The sequence below is a fragment of the Bos javanicus genome, chromosome 19 (assembly GCF_032452875.1).
Source record: "Bos javanicus breed banteng chromosome 19, ARS-OSU_banteng_1.0, whole genome shotgun sequence".
NCBI classification, from domain to species: Eukaryota; Metazoa; Chordata; class Mammalia; order Artiodactyla; family Bovidae; genus Bos; species Bos javanicus.
The window spans coordinates 53,622,437-53,647,655 of record NC_083886.1 but is presented as its reverse complement, the minus strand read 5'-3'; the positions used below and the strand labels follow the sequence as shown (position 1 = coordinate 53,647,655).

General features: G+C 41.3%; 1 protein-coding gene across 5 annotated transcripts in view; it reads left to right on the top strand.

The window, feature by feature from the left end:
- The window catches only part of LOC133232779 (E3 ubiquitin-protein ligase RNF213-like), a 120,286-nt gene that overhangs the window by 86,290 nt on the left and 8,777 nt on the right, over positions 1-25,219 (top strand). For all 5 annotated transcript variants that reach the window (XM_061392629.1, XM_061392628.1, XM_061392626.1 and 2 more), the window contains 20 exons: positions 64-270; positions 605-786; positions 3,355-3,475; positions 5,984-6,084; positions 6,197-6,379; positions 7,563-7,732; positions 7,818-7,917; positions 11,246-11,357; positions 11,952-12,165; positions 12,411-12,601; positions 13,420-13,542; positions 14,334-14,444; positions 15,384-15,623; positions 15,951-16,032; positions 16,857-16,891; positions 18,681-18,775; positions 20,856-21,015; positions 22,348-22,516; positions 23,925-24,016; positions 24,502-24,753. In XM_061392629.1, the coding sequence (XP_061248613.1) occupies positions 64-270; positions 605-786; positions 3,355-3,475; positions 5,984-6,084; positions 6,197-6,379; positions 7,563-7,732; positions 7,818-7,917; positions 11,246-11,357; positions 11,952-12,165; positions 12,411-12,601; positions 13,420-13,542; positions 14,334-14,444; positions 15,384-15,623; positions 15,951-16,032; positions 16,857-16,891; positions 18,681-18,775; positions 20,856-21,015; positions 22,348-22,516; positions 23,925-24,016; positions 24,502-24,753 (2,940 nt within the window). The remainder of the gene's footprint in view (positions 1-63; positions 271-604; positions 787-3,354; positions 3,476-5,983; positions 6,085-6,196; positions 6,380-7,562; positions 7,733-7,817; positions 7,918-11,245; positions 11,358-11,951; positions 12,166-12,410; positions 12,602-13,419; positions 13,543-14,333; positions 14,445-15,383; positions 15,624-15,950; positions 16,033-16,856; positions 16,892-18,680; positions 18,776-20,855; positions 21,016-22,347; positions 22,517-23,924; positions 24,017-24,501; positions 24,754-25,219) is intronic.

Below are 25,219 nucleotides of genomic sequence, written 5' to 3'. Positions count from 1 at the left end.
AAAATGTAGCTTTTTAAAAAATACTTTACAAATAATATAATAAAAGCTTGTTTTTCATCCCAGGTTCTGCAGATGGCTCTGTGGTCCTGCATCAATCAGCTGAATGCAGGAAGGCCAGAGGAAGAGGTCTCCTTACCATTAGTGCACCTCGCCTACCACCGTTTCAGAAGCCGGCTACAGAACTTCTCCAGGATCTTGACCATCCACCCTCCAATTCTACTAAGCCTTACGAAAGGCACACAGAACCACACCTGGGCTGGACGTGAGATGGTATGGCCCCTCTTAGGGATCTTTCGTGCCTGTAGCCCGGCTTGGCCTCCTCAAGCTAGTGTGGAGGGAGGGGTGCTCCCACCACCACCCTGGGAAGGGGAAGCTTATGGGCCTTGTTCCAACCGGGAGACATCTTCACCAGCACACACGTCAGCGTGGCTTCTCAGTTAGAATACATCTAACTCACGCCTCCTAGATCCCAAGACAATGAAAGAGGAAGCTCCAAGCCTGGAACACAAGAAAATACCCAGGACCTCCGATTTAAGGTTTAGAGCAGCCCAGTGGGGGTCGGGGAACAGACTGCTCAGTCATGGGCCTGTTCTTTGCTCCCTAGAGTCTGGATGTGTTGGCAGCAGTGGCCTGTGCTGAAATGCTGACGGAAAACCTCCTGAAGCCCAGTCCCCAAGCTTGGTTACAGACTGTGAAGAATCTTTCCATGCCACTGGAGCTCCTCTGCTCAGAAGGGTACATGCAGGACTGTGGGATGATGACCAGAACCCTCATCAGAGATATCAGGTAAGACCCAGGAGGCCCAGGCACATCAGAGAGAGAGAGCAGATGTTCCTATTGCAGGAAGTGGGCCTTTCCTCATTCATTCTATAACATCTGTGGAAGCCTACTTAAATGCAAGGCATTGCAATGATCCTAGAAAAACAGAGGAGAGAACTGAGCATTCAGGGAGTGCACAGAGTGATGGGGGTGACACAGAGGTGAGCGGATTATTACGATCCTGCGGGAGAAGGAGCAGCTGCAGAGGACCCCAGCAGGGTGACAGAGAAAGGGCACGCACTCGGGGTAGACTTCCCAGAGGACAAGTCCTGGGCTGGCCTTTAAGGGCGAGGTGGGAGTCACCAGACGTGGGCAGAGGCATGGAACTTGAGTTGTCTGAGCTGGGAGTCTGTGGGGAGGAGAAAGACAGAAGTGGGTAGAGGTCAGGGAGAACATCACAAAGGGTTTCTACCTAATTCACTTACCTTCTCACCTGCTCCTTCTTTTCCTCTTTCTTTTTTATTTTTTAAATTATGAAAGTATGATAACACATTTATAGGAGATTTGGAAGGTACAGAACAAAGTTACATATAGTTCCACCATATATTACAATTATTTCTTAAGTAGATTAATTAAGATTTTTAGTTGTAGTTTTAATATCAAACTCTCAAAAATTAATAGAATGAATATACAAAAAAGTAAAAAAATACAGTAGATCTGAAAAGCACCATGAACCAATTCAACATAATAAAGTTTTTGTAATTTTCACACAACAGTAGGATACAAATTCTATTCAAGTTCCCATAGACTGTAAACTAAGAGACTTTAGAACATATCCAAGGTGTGAAAACTTCATGGTCTAAAGGTATTGAAACATGAAAACGGTAAACACCTTTTACTATTGTGATTATATAACTATTATTTATTCACTTAATACCATTGTTATGATAGGTCAACAGAAAATAATAGAGTTCTATATCAGTAAAACTACCATGTAATAGAAAAAGTATACTTTTTAAATACTTTTTGTATTTAATACTTGTATTTTGTACTTAATATTAAATATTTGTATTTTGTTTTTAATATTTTAAATTTAATATTTTATTTAATATTTAAATTTAATATTTTAATATTAAAGTATTGATTTATTTATTATAAAGTATTATAATTATTAAATTCATTTAATAATTATTTATTATTAAATATTAACATTATAATTATTAAAATTATATTATAAATAATTATAAAATATAATTATTTAATATTAAATTAAAATAAATTTAATATTTAAATTTAATATTTTGTATTTAATATTAAATATTTTGTATTTAATACTTGTAATACTTTTTAAAATCCAGAGGCATATCAGAATTATCTTGGAATTTTTTGAAAAATACAAATGCCCATGTTTTGCTTTTTTCTCCAGAGTTCCAGATGTGTTTCTAACGATTATCCATGTTTAAAAATAATTGGATTATATGATGATTTTTACTTTTGTCTAGTTTGTTTCACTTTTTCTATTTCATATTCAGTGCTCCCGTTTCATTTAGTTTATGTTTTCCAATTTCTGTCTCTTGTTTATTGTTCTTTCTTAAGCCTTGATCTAGCATAGGAAAAAAAGTTTTGTACATACACAGATATGTATATGTACATATAAACATAGTATGTATAATTAAAATATGTATTTTAGAGACATGAATTTTTGCTTAGCAAAGAATTTATGACATTTTGATTCCACTTGTTTGACTTAATACGAATAGAATGCTAGATTTCTAATATTTATTCACCATAACGTTGATATACTTCCATGTATTTTGGCCTCTAATATTCTTGCTTAAAGACTAGAAAGTTTATTATCTTAGTGAGTTAAATTTTTTTGAATGAAGCTTGGAACTTCTAATCCAATTCTGAGAATATAAAGAAATACCATATTGTGGAAAAAAAAAAAAAAGGGCAGGAAATTAACATGTGATACAGTATTAGAAAGTACAGATTTTGTTCAAATTTTGCAAAATTTTAGGTTAGTGTCCATTATTAGTTTTCATATCTTATTCAAGATTCCACATTGTATTCAGTTGCTTCAGCTGCATACAACAAATTCTGAGAAATTCCCTTTTCACTTTTATTATGTTACAGATATTTTCTAATTTTCCTTGTTATGGCTTCTTATATACATCTACCATTTAAAAGTGGACATTTAATTTCCAAATACATGGGGTTTTTAAAGTATCTTTGATATTAATTTCTCACTTTCATATTTCTCATTTAAATCTTTTCTTCTCTGCAATCACCCTCTGTGTTTTTCCAGTCTTCTAGTTTTCCTGAGGCTTTCAGTGGCTAAGTCAAAGATTTCTGTTGATAAATGTCACATTGCACTTGAAAATATGTGGGTTATTTTCAAATATTTTTTGATATTGATTTCTAATATAATTCCACAGTGATAAGAAAACAGTCTCTGTATGATTTCAATACTTTAAGATCTGCTCCTTTTCTTAACTTTCAACTCCTGTGCCTTGAAACTACCTCCCTGCACCTCTGCCTTCTGTCTCAGGTGCTTTTTGTCAGAGCTGAGTGAGGGAACCCCTCTCTTGACAGAACCCACTGGAATCGCATTTTCTCCATCTCGCTCTTTGTGGAGCACGTGCTGCTAGAGACGGAGAGTCAAATTCCCGAGCTGCGCAAGCTGGTGACCAACTATGTCTCCTTGCTAAATAAGGTGAGCGCAAAGGTTCCGCCTAGCAGGCAGAGGTCTGCCTCTTTGTAAGACGAAGCACAGTTGAAACATGACCTAACCTCTATCAGTGAGGTGGTATATTCCCTTTCTGCTCAGACAGTTTTATCTGAATATAGTAATGAAAGTGATTTCATCACATAAGCTACTCTATTTGTGGCATTTAATGATTTAATTTTTACCCTCTCCTGAGTGGTAAGTCAAGGTATGTCATTTAGGGTTTCTTGCAGGAAAAGGAACTATCAATGCAGCAAATCTGCTTGGCAGGACTGAAGGGTGGGCTCCAACCAGGCCTCCAGTGGCCCTAGAAAGACCAGCAGCCTGCCCCACAGCAGGAGCAGCTTGCCACTGCCGTGATCAGGAAGACGGGGGTATAAGAGAATGCCACTGGACTTGTGGACTTCCAAACACAGTGCTGTTGGTGGGAGCAAGGGCACAGGAAGGCCCATGTCTCTGCCCCTCGACACCCTTTATAAAGCTGGTGCCGCACAGGATAATACCCCGCAGAAAAAGTGACCGTCCTTTCAGCATCAGCAGCCTCTCAGGGAAAACAGCCTCTGCCTCCTGGGAACCTCACACAAGCACTGCCAGCAGCTTTGCTGTGCAGCCTTTGAAATGTCCTGTTTTAACTAGCATATTTCATGTTCTCAAGATGTGTCCACATTGTAGCAGGTGTCAGAATTGCCTTCCTCTTTAAGGCTGAGTAAGATTCCACTGTATGGAGAGAGCACATTCTGTTTATCCAGCCATTTGTTGATGGACACTTGGGATGTTTCCACCTTTTGGTGAAATGCCACTATGAACCTGGGCATAGAAGTATCTATTTGAGTCACTACTTTAATTCTTTTGGGTGTGTACTTAAGAGTGGGATTGCTGGATCACGTGGTAATTCCATGTTTGGCATTTTGGGGAATCACCATACTGTTTCCCACAATTGCCACACCATTTTACATTCCCACCAGCAATGACCCAGGGCTCCAAATTCTCCACATCCCCGCCAATACTTGTTATTTTCCATTTTTAAAATAATAACCCTCCCAATGGGTATGCAGTGGTATCTCATTGTGGTGTTGGGTTTTTTTTATTGGCGTGTAATTGCTTTACAATGTTGTTAGTTTCTGCGTACAACAACATGAATCAGCTGTGTGTATACATGTGTCCCTGTTGAGCCTCCCTTCCCCTCATCCCACCCCTCTAGGTCATCACAGAGCACCAACTCAGTGTGGTTCGGTTTGTATTTCCCTAGTGACTAGTGATGTTGAGTATTTTTCATGTGCTTATTGCCCGTTTGTATACCTTCTTTGGAAAATGTCTATTCAAGTCCTTGGGCCATTTTTGAATATTTTATTTAACAGATCAAATTTAGCAGGGTATTAAAAACTCATAATTTCCAAGTAAGATTAGTCCTGGAATTCAAGGATGGCTCAAAGTTATAAAACCTATAAATGTCATCAGTTACATAACAAATCAAAAAATACACTGCAGATGATTATTTCAAAAAGTACAAAAAAAGCTTTTCATAAAATATATAATTTGGTAAACAAATATTCTTGCCGAATTAGGAATAGAAAGGAAATTTCCTTGAGCAGATAATGTCATGGGTATACATAATATCTATATTATGTTTAAAAACACCTATAACAGGCATCATATCTAACCAGAAAATTCCATAAGCATACCAATTAAACTTACTATCTTATGTCATTAAAGATATGTCTTTCCTAAGAAACAGTGTTTCCACTTCTAAATATATACCCTAGGGAATTTTCCTGTTTCCACTCAGACACATGGAAGAATGTTGGGTCCAGAAATGTTTGTAATTGCAAGAAATTGGGAACATCCTAAATGTTCATTAACAGGAAAATAGATGACCAATGTATTTGTCAACAAGTACCATGCAGTAGTAAACATGAATGATCTGAACCTACTTTTACTAATGAAAAATGGAAGTTGCCAAGCTTAGGTATAGTGTGATGTCCCTAATACAGAGTTGCATGCATGCGTGCATGGGTGGAAATCTAGTAGAAGTGGGAATTTAGGAATGTGGTTCCCTGGGCCTGGGAGTAGAAAGGGATATACTTGAAGTTGAAAGTACACCTGTAACATTTGGTTATTCAGAAACTGATAAAGCAAATATTCAGAAAATCCCAAGATTACTTAACGCTTGGTGGATACACAGATGGTCACTATATTATCATTTATAGTTTGAAATATAATGGAAAGAGGGGGTAGACCTTAAAAAAAAAAAAAAGGAAGAAAGGGAAAATCTAAAGCTGAGAATATCCGTCTTCTCCCCAAAATAGCAATAGTCACAATGGTTATTCAAAGTTAAAGAAATTGCTAAATAAAATTTTAAAAAGCCTTGCACTACAGACAGCAGAGCTAACTGTCTAGCTCCACCAATGGCAGAGGGCATGCTATGTTTTGCTGCCTGGCTGACCTCTGCTCTTCCTCACTGCCCCCTGCCCTCCTGCCAATGCCCTTCTCTTTCAGTGCCTGCTAGAGAACTCTGACATGAAGACCCACAGGCCTTTCATGGCGGTGATGACTACTCTTCGTGAATGTAAGGACCAGGTCAGCGAGAGTTTCACCAGGTGAGGTTTTGGGTTAGGGATCTGCAAGGTTGAGAATTCGGAAGCTTTGTGTTTTTTGCTTCTCATGTCCCACTTCCCTGCTTTAAAACTGACCACCCTTTTTGGCTTCTAGGTTTGGGGTTCAGCCATGCCCCATCTGCCTGGGAGATGCACAGGATCCTGTTTGCCTGCCCTGTGACCATGTATTCTGCCTGCGCTGCATTGAAGTTAACCTCAGGCTAGGGCATATGGGATGCCCCTTGTGTTTAACCGACTTACCAGACGGATACTCTCCAACTGTTTCCCAGGAGCACAGGTAAAACAGCCTTTCTCTTGAGAAAGCTTCCTCCTTTTTCTTCCTTTTTTGCAAATACAATATTCAAAAATATAACTATTGGGCTTCCCTGGTGGCTCAGTGGTAAAGAATCCACCTGCCAATGCTAAAGACGTGGGTTCGATCCCTGATCAGAGAAGATCCCACATGTGGCGGAGCAAATAAGCCTGTGCACCACAGTTATTGAGCCTGTGCTCTAGAGCCTTGAGCCCCGACTATTGAGCCCATGTACTGCAACTACTGAAGCCCAGGCACCCTATAGTCTGTGCTCCGCAACTAGAGAAGCTACCGAAATGAGAAGCCTGAGCCCTGCAACTGGAGAGTAGACCCTGCTTAACACAACTAGAGGAAAAACCTGCACAGCAACGAAAACCTAGCACTGCCAAAAATAAATAAAATTATTTTTAAAATATACTTTTGACCTTAGAAAGCCTCATAGCAGAGAAGTGTCCTAACAAAGACAACTATTTATGTACCTTTATAAACACCTAGTGTCTGAAAATTATCCTTTCCCCAAGACATGCATGGGCACAGAAGCAGGAGATTGAAAAATTGGAGGAAAAACCCAGAAAGTTGTAAACTAATTAAAGCCATCACAAATACCCAAAGCATTTAGATGCAACTGGCTTATCCTCTTGATGTGTAAATGCCATCCACGTTCTATGATTTGAGGCTAAAGCTAGCTGTTGTCTGGCTGAGTGCCTTTCAGTTCAGTTCAGTTCATTTCAGTCGCTCAGTCGTGTCTGACTCTTCATGACCCCATGAATCACAGCACGCCAGGCCTCCCTGTCCCTCACCAACTCCCGGAGTTCACTCAGACTCACGTCGGGGCACTGATTAAAATAGCCCAAGAGGTTGGTTTTCTTCCCGTTTCATGCCTTCTAAAAGTGCGGCATAAGACAAGTCCAGTAGATGGGAGCTTTGAGAAACTCTTGGGATATAAAAGCTATTACTAGATGGTCCAAATGATCAAAGTCTTTCTCAAAAGAGCCAAGGGTGCGTACTATCTGTTGCAGTTTCTGGAGACTGATTCTAATCAATATAAGGAGATACTTGAATCTTTTAATTAAGAAAAAAGCTATCCAAATCCCAGAGCACTCTATAGGGAGGAATTCTGGAACACAATTTATTAGACTTTTAACCATGGTTTTTAACCATTCCCAAGGGAGGTCATTGAGAAACATGCCCGCTTCCGGCAGATGTGCAATAGTTTCTTCGTGGACCTGGTTTCTACCATGTGCTTCAAAGACAATTCTCCACCTCAGAAGGAAGTAGTCAAAGACCTGCTATCCTTACTCTTTGTTGAGAAGGAGCTCCTTCGAGAGGCTCCCCAACGTGAGTGGAGTTAAAAATTCAGTTCTTCATCTCACTTTTTATGTCTGATGTGAACAATGATCTACCTTTCTCCTTCTGGTTTTAGGACGCCGTGAACATACAAAATCTCTTTCTCCTTTTGATGATGTCGTGGATAAGACCCCCGTGATCCGCTCAGTGGTACTGAAACTGCTTTTAAAATACAGGTGAGCACCACAAACATGAAGTTGCCTCAGAAACACCTTGACTTCTTTGTTTTTTTTCTCCTCATGGCTTTTTCTTTGCCACAAAGCATTCTTTGCAGAACTGGTAGCTAGCTCACTATCTGGGAAAGCTTCTTTAGCAAGAGATGCCCTGGTTCCTTTATCTGTACGGACTGTATCCTTGGCATATCACATGCTGGCCGTGAGTTCAGTATGGCCACAATCACGTGTTTAGGAAGAAGACAGATTTGGGGGAAGGGGACAGAACGCTGTGAGACGTGTGGGTGCAGGAAGTCAGGAGTCAGGAATCTGCAATTCTCATCTCAGTTCCACAGCTACAAAGTTTTGTGGGCTTTTGGACCGTAACTTAGAATCTCCACTCAAACTCCTTGCTCTTGATGTTGTCTAAGTTTTGCTTGTGCTCTTAAGTTTCTCTGGTTCTATAAATGAACAAGGAAGCCCATATGGCGCCTCAGCTCAATGGGCTTGTCGAATTATGTTATTTTTAAAAATTCTTAGAAAGCTGATCTGCATTTGGAAGATGTCTTTTGGAATATACTCTGTTTCTCAACCTGTGTCCTAACTTGAGAGAGTTCACCTTGAGGTGCTGGCAAAATCAAGATGCTATAAGAAAAGTTCCAACAAACACAACTACTTCTAACTTAAATGTCTGAAATGTGACTTAAGATAGAGATTAAACCACTGCAGCCTTGTCTACAGACCTTTTATTTTGGTGCCCCCCCCCCTCATTATTTATGAAATTGTCTTCTCAAACAGGATTTTCAAATAAAATACTCTTAAAATACATTTCTTGCTATACCCGAAAATGGCTCTTAAGGCATATAGATAGACACAGTTGCCTTGAGATATGAAAAGAGCCTCTTGCTATTCTGTGATTTTCATTAATTTTGGGAAATGTGTGAAATCTGTATTCATGTGAATCTCTTTGCTTAGAGAAAGGGAAAAGTGCATTGACATGTATATCTCTTGACATAAGGTATAGACACATTAATATGAGTACAAAGTACACTCAAAGGTAAATGCTTTGTTCTGGAATATTTAGAGTAAAATTTACAGAACTGATTTTGAAATAAAAATCTTGAGACATAAACACTGTTTAAAAATATGAATGGTCATTCCCTGGATTTAAAAATACTTGCTTCTGTCATTGCTTTTTGTGGTTCATGTACTTTTGTGTGTTAAGAATGAATCAGACTGGACTTACAAACTTAATGGAAATGTAGGCACCTGCTGTCTGGGCAGACCCGTGCATGGCACAGTGTTGACCAGACTGCAGATAACACTAAGATGGCATGTGACTTTTTCAACTTGTTGATGTTTGCACTGATGTTACTAAAGTGATGAGAGATAAAGCTGCCAGGAAAGACCCTGGTAGGGGCCGTTATTTCTGTCACCACCATGCACATGTAATTTTTTAAAATGCCAGTTTCATGTAATGTCCTTGATGAAGCTATAAAAAGTACTAATTCTACTAAATCCCCACTCTTAAGGATATGACTGTTAATGTTGTTTTATAATGAGAGGTACACACAAAGCCTCCAGCAGCACATCAAGGCACAAGGTTGTGTCAAGGAAAACCACTCCTGCAGTTTTTGAGTTACATCCTGATCTGGCTGCTCTTTTTGTGAAATACCACTTGTACTTGAAAGAATGACTGACAAATGACACTCAAACCTGGGCAGTTGGTTGACAGGCGTTTTCTTGAAAATAAGTGAGGTGAGCCTGTCACAAACTGAGAGTTTTGTTGCTGATTATAAAATTCAAGATTATAAGCAGATATTTAGAGGTTTGGAGGAATTCCCTGGCGATCCAGTGGTTAGGACTGCACGCTTTCATTGCTGAAGATCCAGGTTCAATCCCTGGTCAGATAATTAAGATCCTTCAAGTCTCAGCATGGCTAAATTAAAAAACAATAAAATAAAATGCTGGAAAACTTGTATTCTCCACTGTGAGCCTGTCAGCTTTCTAATATGTACAAACTTTTTGACAACATGGGTGGTGATATGAATGAATGTGAGGTTTTATAAAATATAAAATAAAAATGTGTCGACATTTGCAAAATATGCACAGCTCAGCGAATCAGTATTTATGAAGTAACTGGTTCTTGATGTCACAGAATTGTGCAATGATCAAAAAGAAATCTGTCTGATATACAAGGCAGATCATTTGATTTTAATGTAATTAACTATGAAAAGTGCATTGATAAGGTTTCAGATTGCACATTGAAACTAATCTTTAGAAATTATCATCTATCATTTTTGGTGTAGCATCAAAAGAGAGTTTCCATATTTACCTGAAAAGACTACTAAAATATTTCTCCCTTTTCCAACTACATAATGTATGAGACCAGATTTTCCTCATATAATATAGTGAAACCAACTAGAAGCAGAAGCAGATTTGAGAATCCAGTGAATTTCTGTTAAGCCAGGCGTTAAAAAGATTGATAGGATTGAAAAACAATGCCCTTCTTACTAATGAAATTTTGTTTTGGAAAAGATTTTTTTTAATATTATTTATATTAATATGTGATGAGTTTAGTATGGTTATTTTAAATGATGAATATTGATACATATTTTCAATGTTTCTTAGTTTTAATTTCTATTATTATAAATATCAAAAGATATGACCAATAGAAGCAAAAGCTCTTTGTGGTTCCCATTAATTTTTAAGTCTATTAGGAGTCCTTGAGCCAAAAATTTGAGAACAGCTGATATAAAATTGTTATTGTATAGTCACTAAGTCGTGTCTGACTCTTTTGCAATCCCAGGGACTATAGCCTGCCAGGCTCCTCTGTCCATGGGATTCTCCAGGCAAAAATACTGGAGCGGGTTGCCATTTCTTCCTCCAGGGGATCTTCCTGACCCAGGGATCAAACCCAAGTCTCCTGCATTAGCAGGCGGATTCTTTACCACGGAACCACCTGGGAAGCCCATCTGAAATACGAAATTTTATATTCCTCCAAGTTGGTGCTAAACTATTCATAAAATCATGTTATAAACTATATAAACACATCTGTGTACGTGAGAAAGTGGAAGTGTTAGTTGCTCAGTAGTGTCTGACACTTTGTGACCCCATGGACTGTAGTCTGCCAGGCTCCTCTGTCCGTGGAATTCTCCAGGCAAGAATACTGGAGTGAGTTGCCATTCTGTTCTCCAGGGCATCTTCCCAGCTATGTATGTATGTATATATATAATTATACAGGAAGCAGGAAATGAATAATAGGCAGATAGATACTTCATACCTTTGTTTTGACAAAATGGGTTTCCAGACCTTAGCTAACCAGGTATATATAATATTTCTCCTTCCCTAGCTTCTGTGACGTGAAAGAGTATATTCAGATTTATTTGTCCGAGTTAGAAAAGAAACCATTCCTGGCTGAAGATAAAACTGAACTGTACATGCTCTTTAGCAACTGCCTGGAGGTAAGCTGACTATCACCTCACTACATTTCTTTTGCAGGCTCTCAGAACCACATGGTTTATGCAGTGGAATAGTGTTTTTCTGAAAATTTATGGAATATAATTTATGTGGTGACAGTAACAGATGCTGTACTCCATTTAGGGGGAAAAATGACTCAGAAACATTACTTCTGTCCTCAGAAATTGCCTACATTGGCATTATGTGCACGTGCATGAGGGGGGAAAAGGCATTGACGAATATGCCACCAAAGTTGATGATGCCTCTCTGCAGGTGCTGAGGTTGTGAATACTTCTAATTGTTATTATCTTTGTATTGTTGTTTCTTCCAAAAATCTTACAATGCATATGAGAAGTTAAATTAGGTTAAAAAAAATTTTTTTTCATTATAGCTTTTATTCTTTTCCCTCCTTCTGGTCCCTAAAATAAAAATGAAAAGAGCTGTTAGTTTTTCACGATTCAAAAAATATCCACTCAAACCCACAACACTGTTCTTTATCCTTATTACATTGTCCATGACCACAATGGTGACATTTCAAAGATGGGGTCTTGTAAATAAAAAAGAATAATGTCCTTTCTTTCTGGTCCTATGTTTCCTAGGATTCAATACATGAGAAGAATAATGCTTTGTTCATAAGGGATGAATTTAAATACCTGCGAGAGGAAGGCCAGTTCCTTAGGACATACCAGCCAGTGGGATGCAGCCGATGGCTTGCTGGTGAGGCCTCAGTGGAGCACCTGCAGAAGATGGCCCGCATCCGCCTCTGTCTTGACAAGGCATCTGAGATCCTCGCCGAGCTTCAGGATGGCTCAGGCAGGTCTTCTTCCCAACCTTTCTTGACCACAGGCTGGGAGCCCCCATGATTTAGAAATTCAGGAAGTGTGGGAAGCTGGTTCTCAGAATAATACTGGTCTGTACCATGGCCCCTTTCTTCTAGGTTAGTTCTCTCAGTGTGAATTCCCAAAGGGTAGGCACAGAGCTTTTACTAGCCTCTGTTCCAGACAGTTAACTGACAAGTACCCTCACCAATCACTTGGCCTTTCTCACTGGCTCTGCAGAGGTGGCGGAGGAGAAGCATCGCTACCTGCAGCAGGTGGAGCGCTTCTGTGCCCGGGTCCACAATGACTGGTACCGAGTGTACCTGGTCAGGAAGCTCACCAGCCAGCAGGGGATGGAGTTTGTGCAGAGCCTCTCCAAAGAGGGCCATCCGGCCCACTGGGTGTTTCCTAAGGAAGTCATCGCACAGCAGGTGAGAAGGGCAGTCCGGCAGCCCCAGTGCTGTCTCAGCTCCCCTGTCCCATCCACCCCTGGAAGAGGGCTGCTGCTTCTCCATTCCTCCCTGACCTTCTCCCACATCCATCCCAGAAAATGCTTGCATCTGGTTTGGTCTGGTCCTCTGTCTCTGGGTTTCAATTGACCCAGCTTGTGATCGCGGTTATCTGCCTAGGGGACAGGTGTGTCTGTGTGTGTTTCTGGTTTGTCATCTACCTGCAAAGCGTATGTAGGCATCACTTCTGATTGAGTTCAACACAGGATAAGCAAAAGAATGATTCTGTGGCTTTGGCCTTTAGCAAATTAAAAGTCATTCATTCTGTAAAATAAGCCCTTTTTATCCTCAGCAGGCAAGACAGGAAAAGTCTAGGGATGACAGAGTTGCAGTCATTTTGGCTTCAGGACTGCTCAGTAGTCCTCTCCTAGTGCTCAGAAATGAATGAATTTTTACTGTCCTGGGGTTACAAAAATGGCATTAAAAATCCTGGCTTTTTTTTCCTCCCAACTGGAACTTAGGCCTGACTCGTCAGTCCTTTGGTGCTCTCCTCTGAGTGCAGACGGAAAGCAGCTGCAGTATCACCTCCCTTAGATTTCCGCCCACTCTTCATCCAGTGAGGAGGAGGTGCTTCCCAAACAGCAGTGAGCTGTTGTGCCTCAGTCTGCCTCGGAAACCTGGTTCAACTGCCCTTAAACCTTCAGTGATTGCCTGGTTTCTTTACCTATCAAGAAGGTTCTTTGTCAATATTTCCCACCCTGTACCCACCGTGCTTAACCTCTGTGTTCTTGGAGTTGCAGAGGGATCATCCAGGCCAGATGGATCGGTATCTGGTGCATGGGAACGACTACAAGGTTGTCCGGGATGCAGTGGGCAAAGCCATTCTGGAATCCAAGCCCCTGGCTGTGGAGGCTGCTCTGGAGGTAGGCCAGGCTGGCAGCTTCTCTGTGTACACAGTGGCCCCTCACAGCCTGAGTCTTGTCTTGTTAGGGTCAAATGATGCAATGGAAGAAGCCCCACAGGGTGACATGCTGCCTTGGAAGTCCTATGTCCATGGCCTCGTGAGCTCTCCTGGAAAACAGGGGAGTGGCAGTGGTTGATTTGGGTTGCTGGGTTTGTGAGAGCCAACCAGCAGCTCTTTTCTGATTCATTTAGGTCCATTATTTTTTTTTGAGACCCTGCTGAAAAGCTGCTTCCTCCAGGATTCCTCTGCTCTGAGATGCGATGGCACAGGAGGCAAAACCTCATAATTCCCATAGAGATATATGCATGTGTTTATTTTAATAGCTGCAGGCTTTTAAAAATACAATCCTTAAATTGTTACATTCTTATTTCCTTTCTGAGTCGTTATTTACCTTGGCGCTTTGCTGGAAACAGAGGAAAGAAATATCTTAGTTTAGCAAAAGTTCCCAAAAGGGACCAGGGAAGCAGTCAGAAAGAGAACAGATAGTAATCTCTGTCACTTCTGCTGTAAGCTATTTAATAAATATACCTTCCGTTTAATATGAGAATGTTTTTGAAGAGTTGTTCTCTAGAAGATGGTCACGAGGTGCAGGGTTCCAGGTGCCTACGGTATTGGAAAAGGCTCCCTACCATCTCCAAGGCTTTAGTACTGATCTCATTCTTTATTCACATATAGATAACATGAGATTCTGGCCCTGAGCTATAACTGTATAACTTTGAAAAGTCTCACTTGATGTCCTTGCTTTTTCAGGCCTGTAGGAGCGCCACAAGTCAGGAGGCTGTCTACCTACTGTTAGCACTTTTTAGAGAGGTCGCCACCTTGTACAGATCCCATAATGTAGACCTCCATCCTAAGCCACAGGTGAGTATCAGCCTCCAGGGCTGTGTTCATAGTCTCATGATTTGAACGGATTTTTTGAATAGAGGTAAAATTCACAAACACCAGGACTGCCCTGGTGGTCCACTGGCTAAGATTCCACGCTCCCAATGCAGGGGGCCCAGGTTTGATCTCTGGTCAGGGAAATAGATCCCACATATCGCAACGAAGACTGGATGCAACCAAGTAAATAAATACTTATTTAAAAAGAAAGTCATGTACACCAATTATGCCCATAATTTTAAAAAGTCTTGGATGGAGGTTTTCAGCATTCTTATGAAGAGGAACTACTTTCTGTTTCACCCAAAGCTTTTAGGGTAACAATTAAAACTAAAGTCAAAAAAATGATTTATGGATTTCCCTGGTGGTCCTGGTTAAGACTCTGCACTCCCAATGCAGGGGGCCTGGGTTCAATCCCTGGTCAGGGAACTAGATCCCACATGCCACAGCTAAAACCCATTGAAGCCAAATAAATTTAAAATAAATAAATAAAAATAAAGTTGTCTTAAAAATGTCTTAATAATGTTTTCCAAAACAGAATTTTCAAAACTAGTGCTTGCATTTGTGGTTTCTGTGTTTGTAGAGGAGATTTCTCTGGATAATTCCCCTTTGGGCAGTAATCATTTAGCCATTCTAACCTTGATTTAACAGTTTTTTAATGCAACTAACTTTATTTGTTTATTTATTTATTTATGGCTGCGCCCTGTGGCTTGAGGGGTCTCAGTTCCCCAACTAGGGATTGAACCTCGGGTCCTCGGCGGTGAAAATGGTAGTCCTAACACTGGACCACCAGAGGATTCCTCTTAAGCACATATTTGATAAGTTTTTGGTATCAAAAAGCATGACTAACATAAGAGAAAACCTTTGGTTTTTCTCCTGCTATTCATATAATATTTTTATTTGATGTATTTTTTTTCCTGTCAGCAATGTGAGGCTATGAAGAAATTCATTGAGAAAAGCAACACCTTGTCTCCTGATATCAGCGCTTTTGCAATATCCCTTGTGAATAATGAACTACCCCTGCTGAAGACAGGTCCTGGGGTCAGCAACCTGGAAGGGACAGTAATAGAAATGGCTGTTCATGCTGCAACCGTCCTTCTCTGTGGACAAAGCCAAGTCTTAGGACCCCTGAAGAATTTGGCCTTCTTCCCACACCTCATGGTGGTAAGACTGGGATATGATTTCTTCTGCCTTCACAGGGAAAACTTTAGAGACCCAGCCGGTACCTCAGAAACTGTTGAACCTGTTTATCTTGTAGGTTCGCCGTCTTCCTCTTTCTCACTTGATGCTTTAGTCCACATGATGGCGAAAGCCTTGCCTTGCCCTTTGTCATTTCATAGAGAGCTGTTCTGTGTTCTTCATAGAGAGCATTTGGGGTCGAGAAGAAAGAAAATCAAGGTCACGTTCTTACTCAAGGCCTCTTGCTGAGCAGCGACAGCCAGTCGATGTGTTCACTAAGCTAAAGCCAGCTCTGCTTTTTTGACTTTTCAGAATGCCTTTCTTCCAACGATGCCTGAAGACTTACTGGCTCAAGCTAGGAATTGGAAGGGTCTGGAAGGAGTCACGTGGTACAGTAAGTGCTGGCCTGTGGCGGAATCCCACTCCTGAGCTTTGATAGCAACCTAAAACTACAGGAAACATTGGTATAGAATGGGGGTGCATGGGTTTGTGCCTGAAGGGTCCAAGGTGCCTGCCTCCTCCTGCCATGGGTGCCTTTGCAGAACATGAACAGTTTGCGGGAATTGGTACCTGCTGACTGTGGATGAACCAGATCATTCTTTTTCTTAGTCACAGGGAAAGGGTCCTTTCATATGCACTTCTGTTTTCTGGAATATGCCCTTTTGGGGGAGAAGGGGGCACTGGGAACCACATCAGGAACTCAGTCTAGGGCCAGCTCACAAAACAACCAAGGTTTTGACCCAAAGATAGTTCTTTTAGAAATATAGACCTGAGGGAGGAAATAATATAACCCATGACCTGATGTAAATTTTGCCATTGTCTTGAGTAGATAATCTTTTTAAAGTAGTTTTAAAAGTTGTTATAAAACCTGCTCACAGCAAAAAGAAAAAAAATCAAAGAGAATAAATGGAGGGTATAAAATACTATCCATTTTGCCTCCAAAAATAACCCCTGGTATGAGCCTGTAATCTAGTTTCTCTTTGCTTTGTGAAATTAAATGCAGACACTATTTTTCACTGATACAAGCTGAGCTCCTGGTATGTGTCAAATGTCTTTTAGTAAACTAGCAGAGTTTAAGATTTCTGGTAACATGCTCAGGACATCAAGTCCATGTCATTATTTGGTTAGACCAGAAAGCAGGGAGTTAGGTTTGCCTTTTAATGGTGGGTCATTAGGCAAAGCCTCACCAGCCAACATTGTGTCCTGTTCTTTCAACAGCATGTCCCAATGGTCACGTGTGCTCTGTAGGAGAGGTGAGTCTTGGTATATGGGATAGGGTTTGGGGAGGTTCAAAATGCATGTTCCTCCTCCAGGTCCGAGGAGGGGGCCCATGAGGGAGGAGGATAATGAGAGACTGGACTTCTGGGGAGAACACAGACTCATTTTGACAGCTGTTCTGTGGGGCTGCCCTCACAGCTCAGTTGGTAAAGAATCCACCTGCAATGCAGGAGACCCGGGTTCGATTCCTGGGTCGAGAAGCTCTGCTGGAGAAGGGATAGGCTACCCTCTCCAGTATTCTTGGGGTTCCCTTGTGGCTCAGCTGGTAAAGAACCTGCCTGCAGCTCAGGAGACCTGGGTTTGATCCCTGGGTTGGGAAGATCCTCTGGAGAAGGGAAGGGCTACCCACTCCAGTATTCTGGCCTGGAGAATTCCATGGACTGCAGTCCATGGGGTTGCAAAGAGTCAGACACGACTGAGTGACTTTCACTTTCACTAGGTATTCTGACTAAACCTCCAAACGGTATGAAGGTTTTCCAGCCTGGGTTTCTTGACCTCAGCCCTGTGGACATAAGGCCTTATTGTGGGGCTGGCCTGGGCATTCTTGCAGGTTTACAAGCATTCCTGGCCTCAACTCACCGGATGGCAGTAGTATCCTGTCCAGCCAGTGTGACAAATAAAACTGCCTCCAGATGTTGCTCAAGGTCCCCTGAAAGACCAAACTGCAGGGCTGGAACCATGCTGGCAGTCCTTCCTGGCCACTACAGTACAGAGTCAGCAACACAGGTCTTTGTGATGACAAGGTGTTGACTAGACTGCAGGCTAGATTACTAGCCCAGCAAGGAGACAGTCTAGACAGCGAGGGGTAGAAAAAGGAGATGCGTGGCTTGTAAGCCTGTGAGGGGAAGATGCGTGTATTGTTCATGTCTGAGTCCCAAAGCATCTAGCCAGGGCCATTCATAGTGTCATCTATACATGCTCAGAACAGGCTATTGAATTGAAACAGACAAATGTTATTTAATACAGTAAATAAGCAGCATGGAGGATAAACTGGATACATGCTTTGCACCTTATATTTCTGAACTTCTCACTTCATTGTCCATGAAATGGGATTAAAATAGATTCTTCCTAAGACTGCTCCCAGTTCTGAAATTCTGTGGTCCAGAAATCTGAGACTGGTTTGGTTTGTTACAGACTACTAGTGTATTTATAGTAGCACACAATCTGATTTTGAAAAATGAACCTTTGGAAGTAGTAAATCATATGGTGACATTGTTTAAAAATAAAAAAGTCTAAATGGCATTAAGGAATGCCATTTAAGGAAGTCAGTTTGGAAGCTACTGTAGTATTCCTGGTGTTAGATAATGAAGCATTAAACTCATAGGAGAATGAATGGAAAACAGTGATGAATGTCAAAATAAAAGATTGAGTTTTCTATATTTGTCCATAAAGTGACTGGGAATAAAACTTAATAGCTTCTATTTTTTAAAAAAGTCTAAATTTCCCCACATACAACATAGTTGGCTGAAGAAGGAAATGGCAACCCACTCCAGTGTTCTTGCCTGGAGGGTCCCCTGGACAGAGGAGCCTGGTGGGTATAGTCCATGGGGTCGCAAAGAGATGGACATGACTGAGCTACTAACACACACAGCACAGTTGGCACGGAGTGCCTGCCCTGTCTCCCAGGGCTCCTGCAGCCCCACCTGACATACACATACACTGAAGGAAGCAATCCTAGTGGCATCCACTACCTTCTGTGCTAAGCATGTGCTCACTTTGGGATTTGTCCAAACTGATCTGGGGTCACATTTGTGTTTCTCCTAGTGTGGCAAGCCAATGCAACAGAGCTTTTGTATTGACTGTCGTGCTCCAATTGGAGGGATTAATCACCTACCGAAGGAGGGATTTCGTGTTATCAAGTATGTAATTTTCTATTTCCTTTTTAAATAATCGAACCATGTGCTTTGCGGCTTTTTCTATTCCAGTTGATAAATCGATACTAAATATATTATCAATTATGATAGTACATTTGGATCTGGGTCATGTTGGATATCAATGCCAAGGTCTCTGTGGTCATTCATTAGTGAGGCATTTGATCTGTCACTGGCTAACTGGGCTTTTAATGCAAAAACAGACCTACCTTAATACTTATTAATACTTTTTAATTCAAATATCTTCCAGTTGAACCTTGGTTACAACCCCTGTAGAAATTGCTTGACATAAACAGGGTGACCAGATTCAGGGGGAGTTTAAGTCTGTCATTTACAAACTCTTAGCTTACTCTTTTTTTTTTTTTTTTGAGAAAAATAGAGGGACCTAGTCAATCTTATCAAATACTTCAGAATCCAGCTAAAAACTGGATCTCATAATCCCACACTTGCTCATTAGACAAGTATGGTTGTAAATGCTCCCTTAATAGGAGGTGTGACCTCTCTACATTGATCTTATAGTCTAGCTATTTTGGTGCTGTTACAGTTTAAAATATTCTAACCTGTTATCTCCATAAACTATTAGAATGTCCTAGAATCTCCAGTATCATTTCAGCTGAACACAGCCATCACACTGCACCTCCCATCTGGGTGTGATGCCAAATCCTTTGCAGAGATTGGATCCTAGTTTTTAATGTGGGAAAAGGAGACCAGTGTGTATGTACTTCCATGTTAATGTCAGCTACTCCAGACTCTGTCCTTTGCCTGCCTGCCGCTCCCCCACTGATTCAGGGCAAGAAGCAGGTCCAGACCACCATCCTGACATATGGCCCCAGCAGTAGCACAAACAGCCAGTTTTGTTTTGATAATGATTTTATTTCATTATTATTATTTGCATTTATTTTTTGCAGCATTTATTCCCGTACCTTAAGTTTTTGTTCCTTCAGTTTCTTCTGGGATATCTTTTTCTTCTGTGCAACCTCCTCTTCTGGTTTAGGAACAGTCTGTTCTTTTTCAGAAAGGATCATCTCAGTGTGGCAGGGAGAGCTCATGGAGGGGTTAATCCAACCCTGAGCTCTGTAAGTCCTGTGCCGCACTGTGGGGTTTTGTTCACCTGGCTGTGCTCGATAGGCAAGATAACCTACATCTAAGTCCTTCAGTTCGGCATCACCTTCTGCATTTTTGAGCGTGTGCAGTAAAAATTCAGCACTGTTTTTCGGCCGCCGACCCTGCCTTCAGCTCCAGTGCTTGTCCTTTGCACACCGACCAGCTCCACCACTGTAACAGTGGAGTGGCACACACTGCTCCTGTAAAGTGACATCCTCCAGATACTCGGTGGCTTTTCGGATATGCACACCCTCAATGGCCGGGGCGGTTTCACCAATGTTCTTTTTTTTTTTTTTTTTCACCAATGTTCTTAAAGTGAATCTTGATTTCCATGATTTTGTGGGGTTTTCTGGGTCAAGTGAATGCTGAACCATTTTTAGAGGTCATCTCAGGGCTGCTTATCAGAAAAGTTTATTTATTTGTTTTTTTTTTTTAATTTTATTTTATTTTTAAACTTTACATAATTGTATTAGTTTTGCCAAATATCAAAATGAATCCATCACAGGTATACATTTTTTTTTTTTTAACTGAAGTTGATGTACAATACTATATAAGTTACAGGTGTGCAGTATTGTAATTCACAATTTTAAAGGCTATATTCCATTTATAGTTATAAAATATTGGCTATATTGCCTGTGTTGTACAATATATCCTTGTAGCTTATTTTATACATAATAGTTTGTACCTCAAACCCTCTACTATTATATTGCCCCTCTTCCCCCCCACTAGTCTCACAAACAGCCACTTTATACTGTTGTGGGCTTTTGGTCAGCCAGAAGGGGCTGTCTATAAAGAAAAAGACTTGGAAAAGTGGTCTAGGCTTATTACAATCAGTAACTTTCAGCATCATTTTCTTCAAGACCGTGAACCTGGTCTCTCGGTCCTGAGACTCTGAAGTGCGCCCCCAGAGCCAGAAGAAATGGTCTTCTTCAGCCTTCACCCTGTCTTCTCTCGTCCTTTCCAGGGACACCATGGACAGGACTCAAACTGGCCACGTCCTGGGAAACCCACCACCCAGAGGTGCGCCCGTGGTATCTGACCGACAGATGTCCCCAGTGGTCTTCCTTCTCATCCGGCTACTCACTCATCTGGCTATGCTTCTGGGAGCCACCCAGAGTCCCCAGGTAGAGCATTGTACTGTCCAATCATGTACTAGTTTCTATTGTAGTTTTTTCATAGTGAATCCTTTCATCTAAAAAACCCTACCCGGTTCCTTGGAAGGCCCTGCAGGGTCCTGCTTGGTTTCATTGTGGTTAACCCTGTTCTGCTCCAGTTCTCTGATTTTGCCCCTTGAAACACAAGACTGCTTCCTGTGTCTGCATGCTGTGAGGTTTGTGTGTTGTGGCCTTACTGACATCAGAAGCAGAAACTATTTAGGAAGTATGGGGAAGATCTGAATGCAGAAGTACTTGGATAAGGGGAAAGACAGATCGATGAATTTGTCTACTCCTTCCTTTCCGAGAGTATGAATGTATTGCTTCTGTGATAACTAAGTATCCTTTCCCAAAAGAAACAAGGAACTATTTTCTTACTCCTCTTTGAAGTTCCAATTTGTGATTCCCAGGGTTCTCATGAATTAGTAATTGTATTGGCAATAGTAACAAATGAAGAATGCTTTACAATATAAAACAAATCTTATTAACCTACATTTGTGCATATAGGTCTAGATGAAACATATTGAAGCCTGATACCAATTCTTTGACAATTAGATGGATATCAAACATTAGAATTACAATTTTATATAAAAATATTTTAAAAGGTTTAATTAAAATAAAAATTGAAATTAAAAATTTAGTATTATTTAAACCATTTTAGTCTGAATTTTTGTCATTGTTCTAATTTGTACGTTGACTTTTAAATTTTAGTAAATCATGAAAAAAAAATTAATAAATCATTTTTAGTAGTTGAAAAAAATAAAATTAATCGACCTAGCCACCCCCTGTGGATTTTGAGTAAGTCATTGTTACCTAACGCAGAACATAATGTAAAATTCACATATCCTAATTTTTCCCACTGTGGCCTATGGTGGTAAGGGAGACTACTTGTCACATTATGTAAAGTCAGTTTTTACTGAATAGCTCTGTGTCTCCGGTCCACACCTGGGAATGGAGAGGCTAAAATAACCATGATTTTACCTGTGTCTTTGCTGTAACTCTGGGGAGGAAAGAAATAGCATGTTGCATTTTATCTAAGTTAATTAACCATGAGAGCAAAAAGTTTCAGTTTTTAAAGTTCTTTATTTCACATTGACAATATAGAAGGCAGTCGTTTTCAGACCACATTCATTTCTGCTTCTCAGTTTTCTGTCGCCTCTACTGTTTGAATCATGCTGACATCCCTCCTAGAGACTGTCCTCTGGCTCGGAACTGGCTCTTCACCCCTCCTGACCTCTCCTGAATTGCCATCCCCTCCACAAACAAGACCTTGCTTGACATTTTGTCCTCTTGCTCCCACAGGACTTGATGAACATCATCAAACCTCTGGTGTGGGATCCAAAAGGGTTTCTGCAGCAGCACATCCAGAGAGACCTGGAGCAGCTAATGAACACGCTGGGGAGGAGCGCGGACGAGACCGCCAGCGTGGTGCACCTCGTCCTGTGCCGCCTTCTCCGAGAGCAGGGCCACAGTGAGGAGCTGGGCACGGAGCCAGGGGCGTGGGGCACAGCCAGGAGAGGAAGCAGGGCACTCCTCGACCCCAGAAGGAGATGAGGGGGAAGCAGGAAGACAGGCACTTTCCAGAGAGTCAGGGAGGGAAGGACCTGCCTGGCCTTTCCATTGACCCCCTGCTGGTTCGAGTGTATTTGGGAGGCTTTAGTTTCAAAAGTCAGCCTTGGATGTAGTTCAGCCACTGCATGGGGAACACAGGGCATCCAAAAGAAGCAACGTGCATTAAAGAAACATCAAAGAGACTAATGTTTGATAAGCGCTTGGAACTTGGTCTCTTTCTATTGGAGATCTGTTTTGTTTTACGGGGTCGGGGGAGCACCTTCTCTTCCTAAAATAATACTGCATTCTTGGACTGACTCAATATGTATATGCATCCACAATGTGTTACATGTAAAAGTAGGCTAACAACTATTAAGCTCATTTTCTAGTTTAAAGTCCACATAGAAAGAAAAGGTCTATAAGACAAGTTAGTAAGAGGGTTGTCTCTGAGTGGTGGAAGAACAGTTTTGTTTTCTTTTAGGTTATCTGCAAAAATGTTTTTAAATTATCACTCTAATGACAATGTTATTAAAAATAACAATAGCAATAAAAAGTTCTGGCACATGACAAGAAAATCCATTCCCACTTCCAGAGCTTTTTTTGCCAGAAATCAGCATCCGTATGGGCTTGCCTGTGGCTCAGCTGGTAAAGAGTCCACCTGCAATGCAGGAGACGTGGGTTGGGAAGATCCCTTGGAGAAGGTAAAGGCTGCCTACTCCAGTAGTCTGGCCTGGAGAATTCCATGGACTGTAGAGTCCATGGGATCACAATGAGTCGGAACAACTGAGCGACTTTCACTCATTCAACATCTGTATATATTTTCCACTTAGCAAAATCTGATTTTAAGTTTCTCATTCTGGAGTGGTTTCACACTAGGGAAGCTCAGCGAGTATCACACTGACAAAGTGGCCACATTCTAGAAGCATACTGACAGTTTATATAGCATTCTGCGTCGAATGCACCCACAGGGTCCTGCCTCCGTCTTCAAGCCCAGGTGGCAGCAGTTGAGACCTGTGGTACCACTAGTCACTGTTAGTTTGCCCCTGGGCTTCTGATTTAAAGTATTGTCCTTGCAGTAATTTTGTTCAGAATGGCTTTAAGGTGATAATTACGTGGGTTAGAGATTTTAGAGTTTGAAGTACCTTCACAAAGATCATGAGTTTGGTGGTAGCAGCAGGAAACATTTTTAAATGCTCAGGTTACTTTAGGAAAATATATCCACCCCTGCTCCCAAAAGGAGCATTATTTCAATTAAACATTTCTTCAGTGTTTTATGTAGAATGCTGTGGTTTTTGTTTCTTGGGTAACATACACATTTTTCTTTGTAGGGTCTTTAAATTTTGATGCACAATTGTCAACCAGAATACAGAGGAACAGCTGGGAAAATCTTGTTCAGACTCTTATTCTGCGTGAACTAGAGGTAAGTGATGAGTAGCTATGGGGCTACTTTCTCTGGGAAAGTGCAGGAGGGGGTTTCCACAGCCTCTGCTGAGCACTTGATCTGTTGTTCCTTCTGGAAGTGTCCCTTAGAGAAAGAAACCCTAGGCTAAGTCACAGATTTAGGTGTTCTTTGTTTGGTCACCCCACCCTCCTGTTGCCCCCTCCCCATCCTGTCCACTCCTGAGGCAGGCTGGTATGTCAAGCTGAGGAATTACTGGGGATCCAGAAAGTGCAGGCAGTCATTTTCTCTCCACTACTTTTTAGAGCAGAATGTGCAAACGAGGCAGAGAAATAAACCCTGTCAGATAAGAATGTTACTGAGAGTAACTAAGACCCTTGGGAAATATAAATCAGCAAGTATTTAAAATAATGGTAATAAAATATAGATGTCTGAGACTTATTCTGTTTGAGAAGACAAAAACCTAGCATCTCACTTCCAGATCCCATGTCGCTTTCCTCACCTAGCATCTAGATAAAACCCTCCTGGCAGTGAACGCTCAGATCAGCCAGGATGAGCGCATCAGCTCCAACCCTGTGGCCAAAATCGTGTATGGTGACCCAGTGACCTTCCTGCCCCACCTGCCCAAGAATAGCATGGTTCACTGCTCTAAGATGTGGAGCTGCAGGAAAAGGATCACCATTGAGTACCTCCAGCACATCGTGGAGCAAAAGAACGGCAAAGAATCAGTGCCCATCCTCTGGAAGTTTCTGCAGAAGGTGAGGCTGCTTCGCTGTGACCGCGACTTACATGTCCCCCTGGAGATGTGAAGGCCCTGCTCTCATTTAGTCTGATCAGTCCTGAGGGTGGGACAGCCATTAAACTACTTTGATTTTTGAATAAAGTGTCTCTGGCAGAAGACTCAGGGATAGATATCTCCAAACACATCCATCTGTACGAGTCATTTGAAGCATAAAGGCACAGGTGAAATATATGCACGCGTTGGAATTAGTAGGAATCTGTAAAGTACTTGGCCGGGAGGGTTTCTCCCAATTACTCAGCAAGAAAGAATAGAATAAAATCTTTCCTTTATCTGTTCGACTTCATCCCCCCAGTGCCTGAAGCAGTTAGTCACCAATGAGTGTCTATTGAATGAAAAAATTTTAGTTGAGAATGCATAACTGAAATCCAACAAAAAATCTTCCCCTAAACCATTCAGAGGGAGGGTGTTGGGAGGATTGGAGG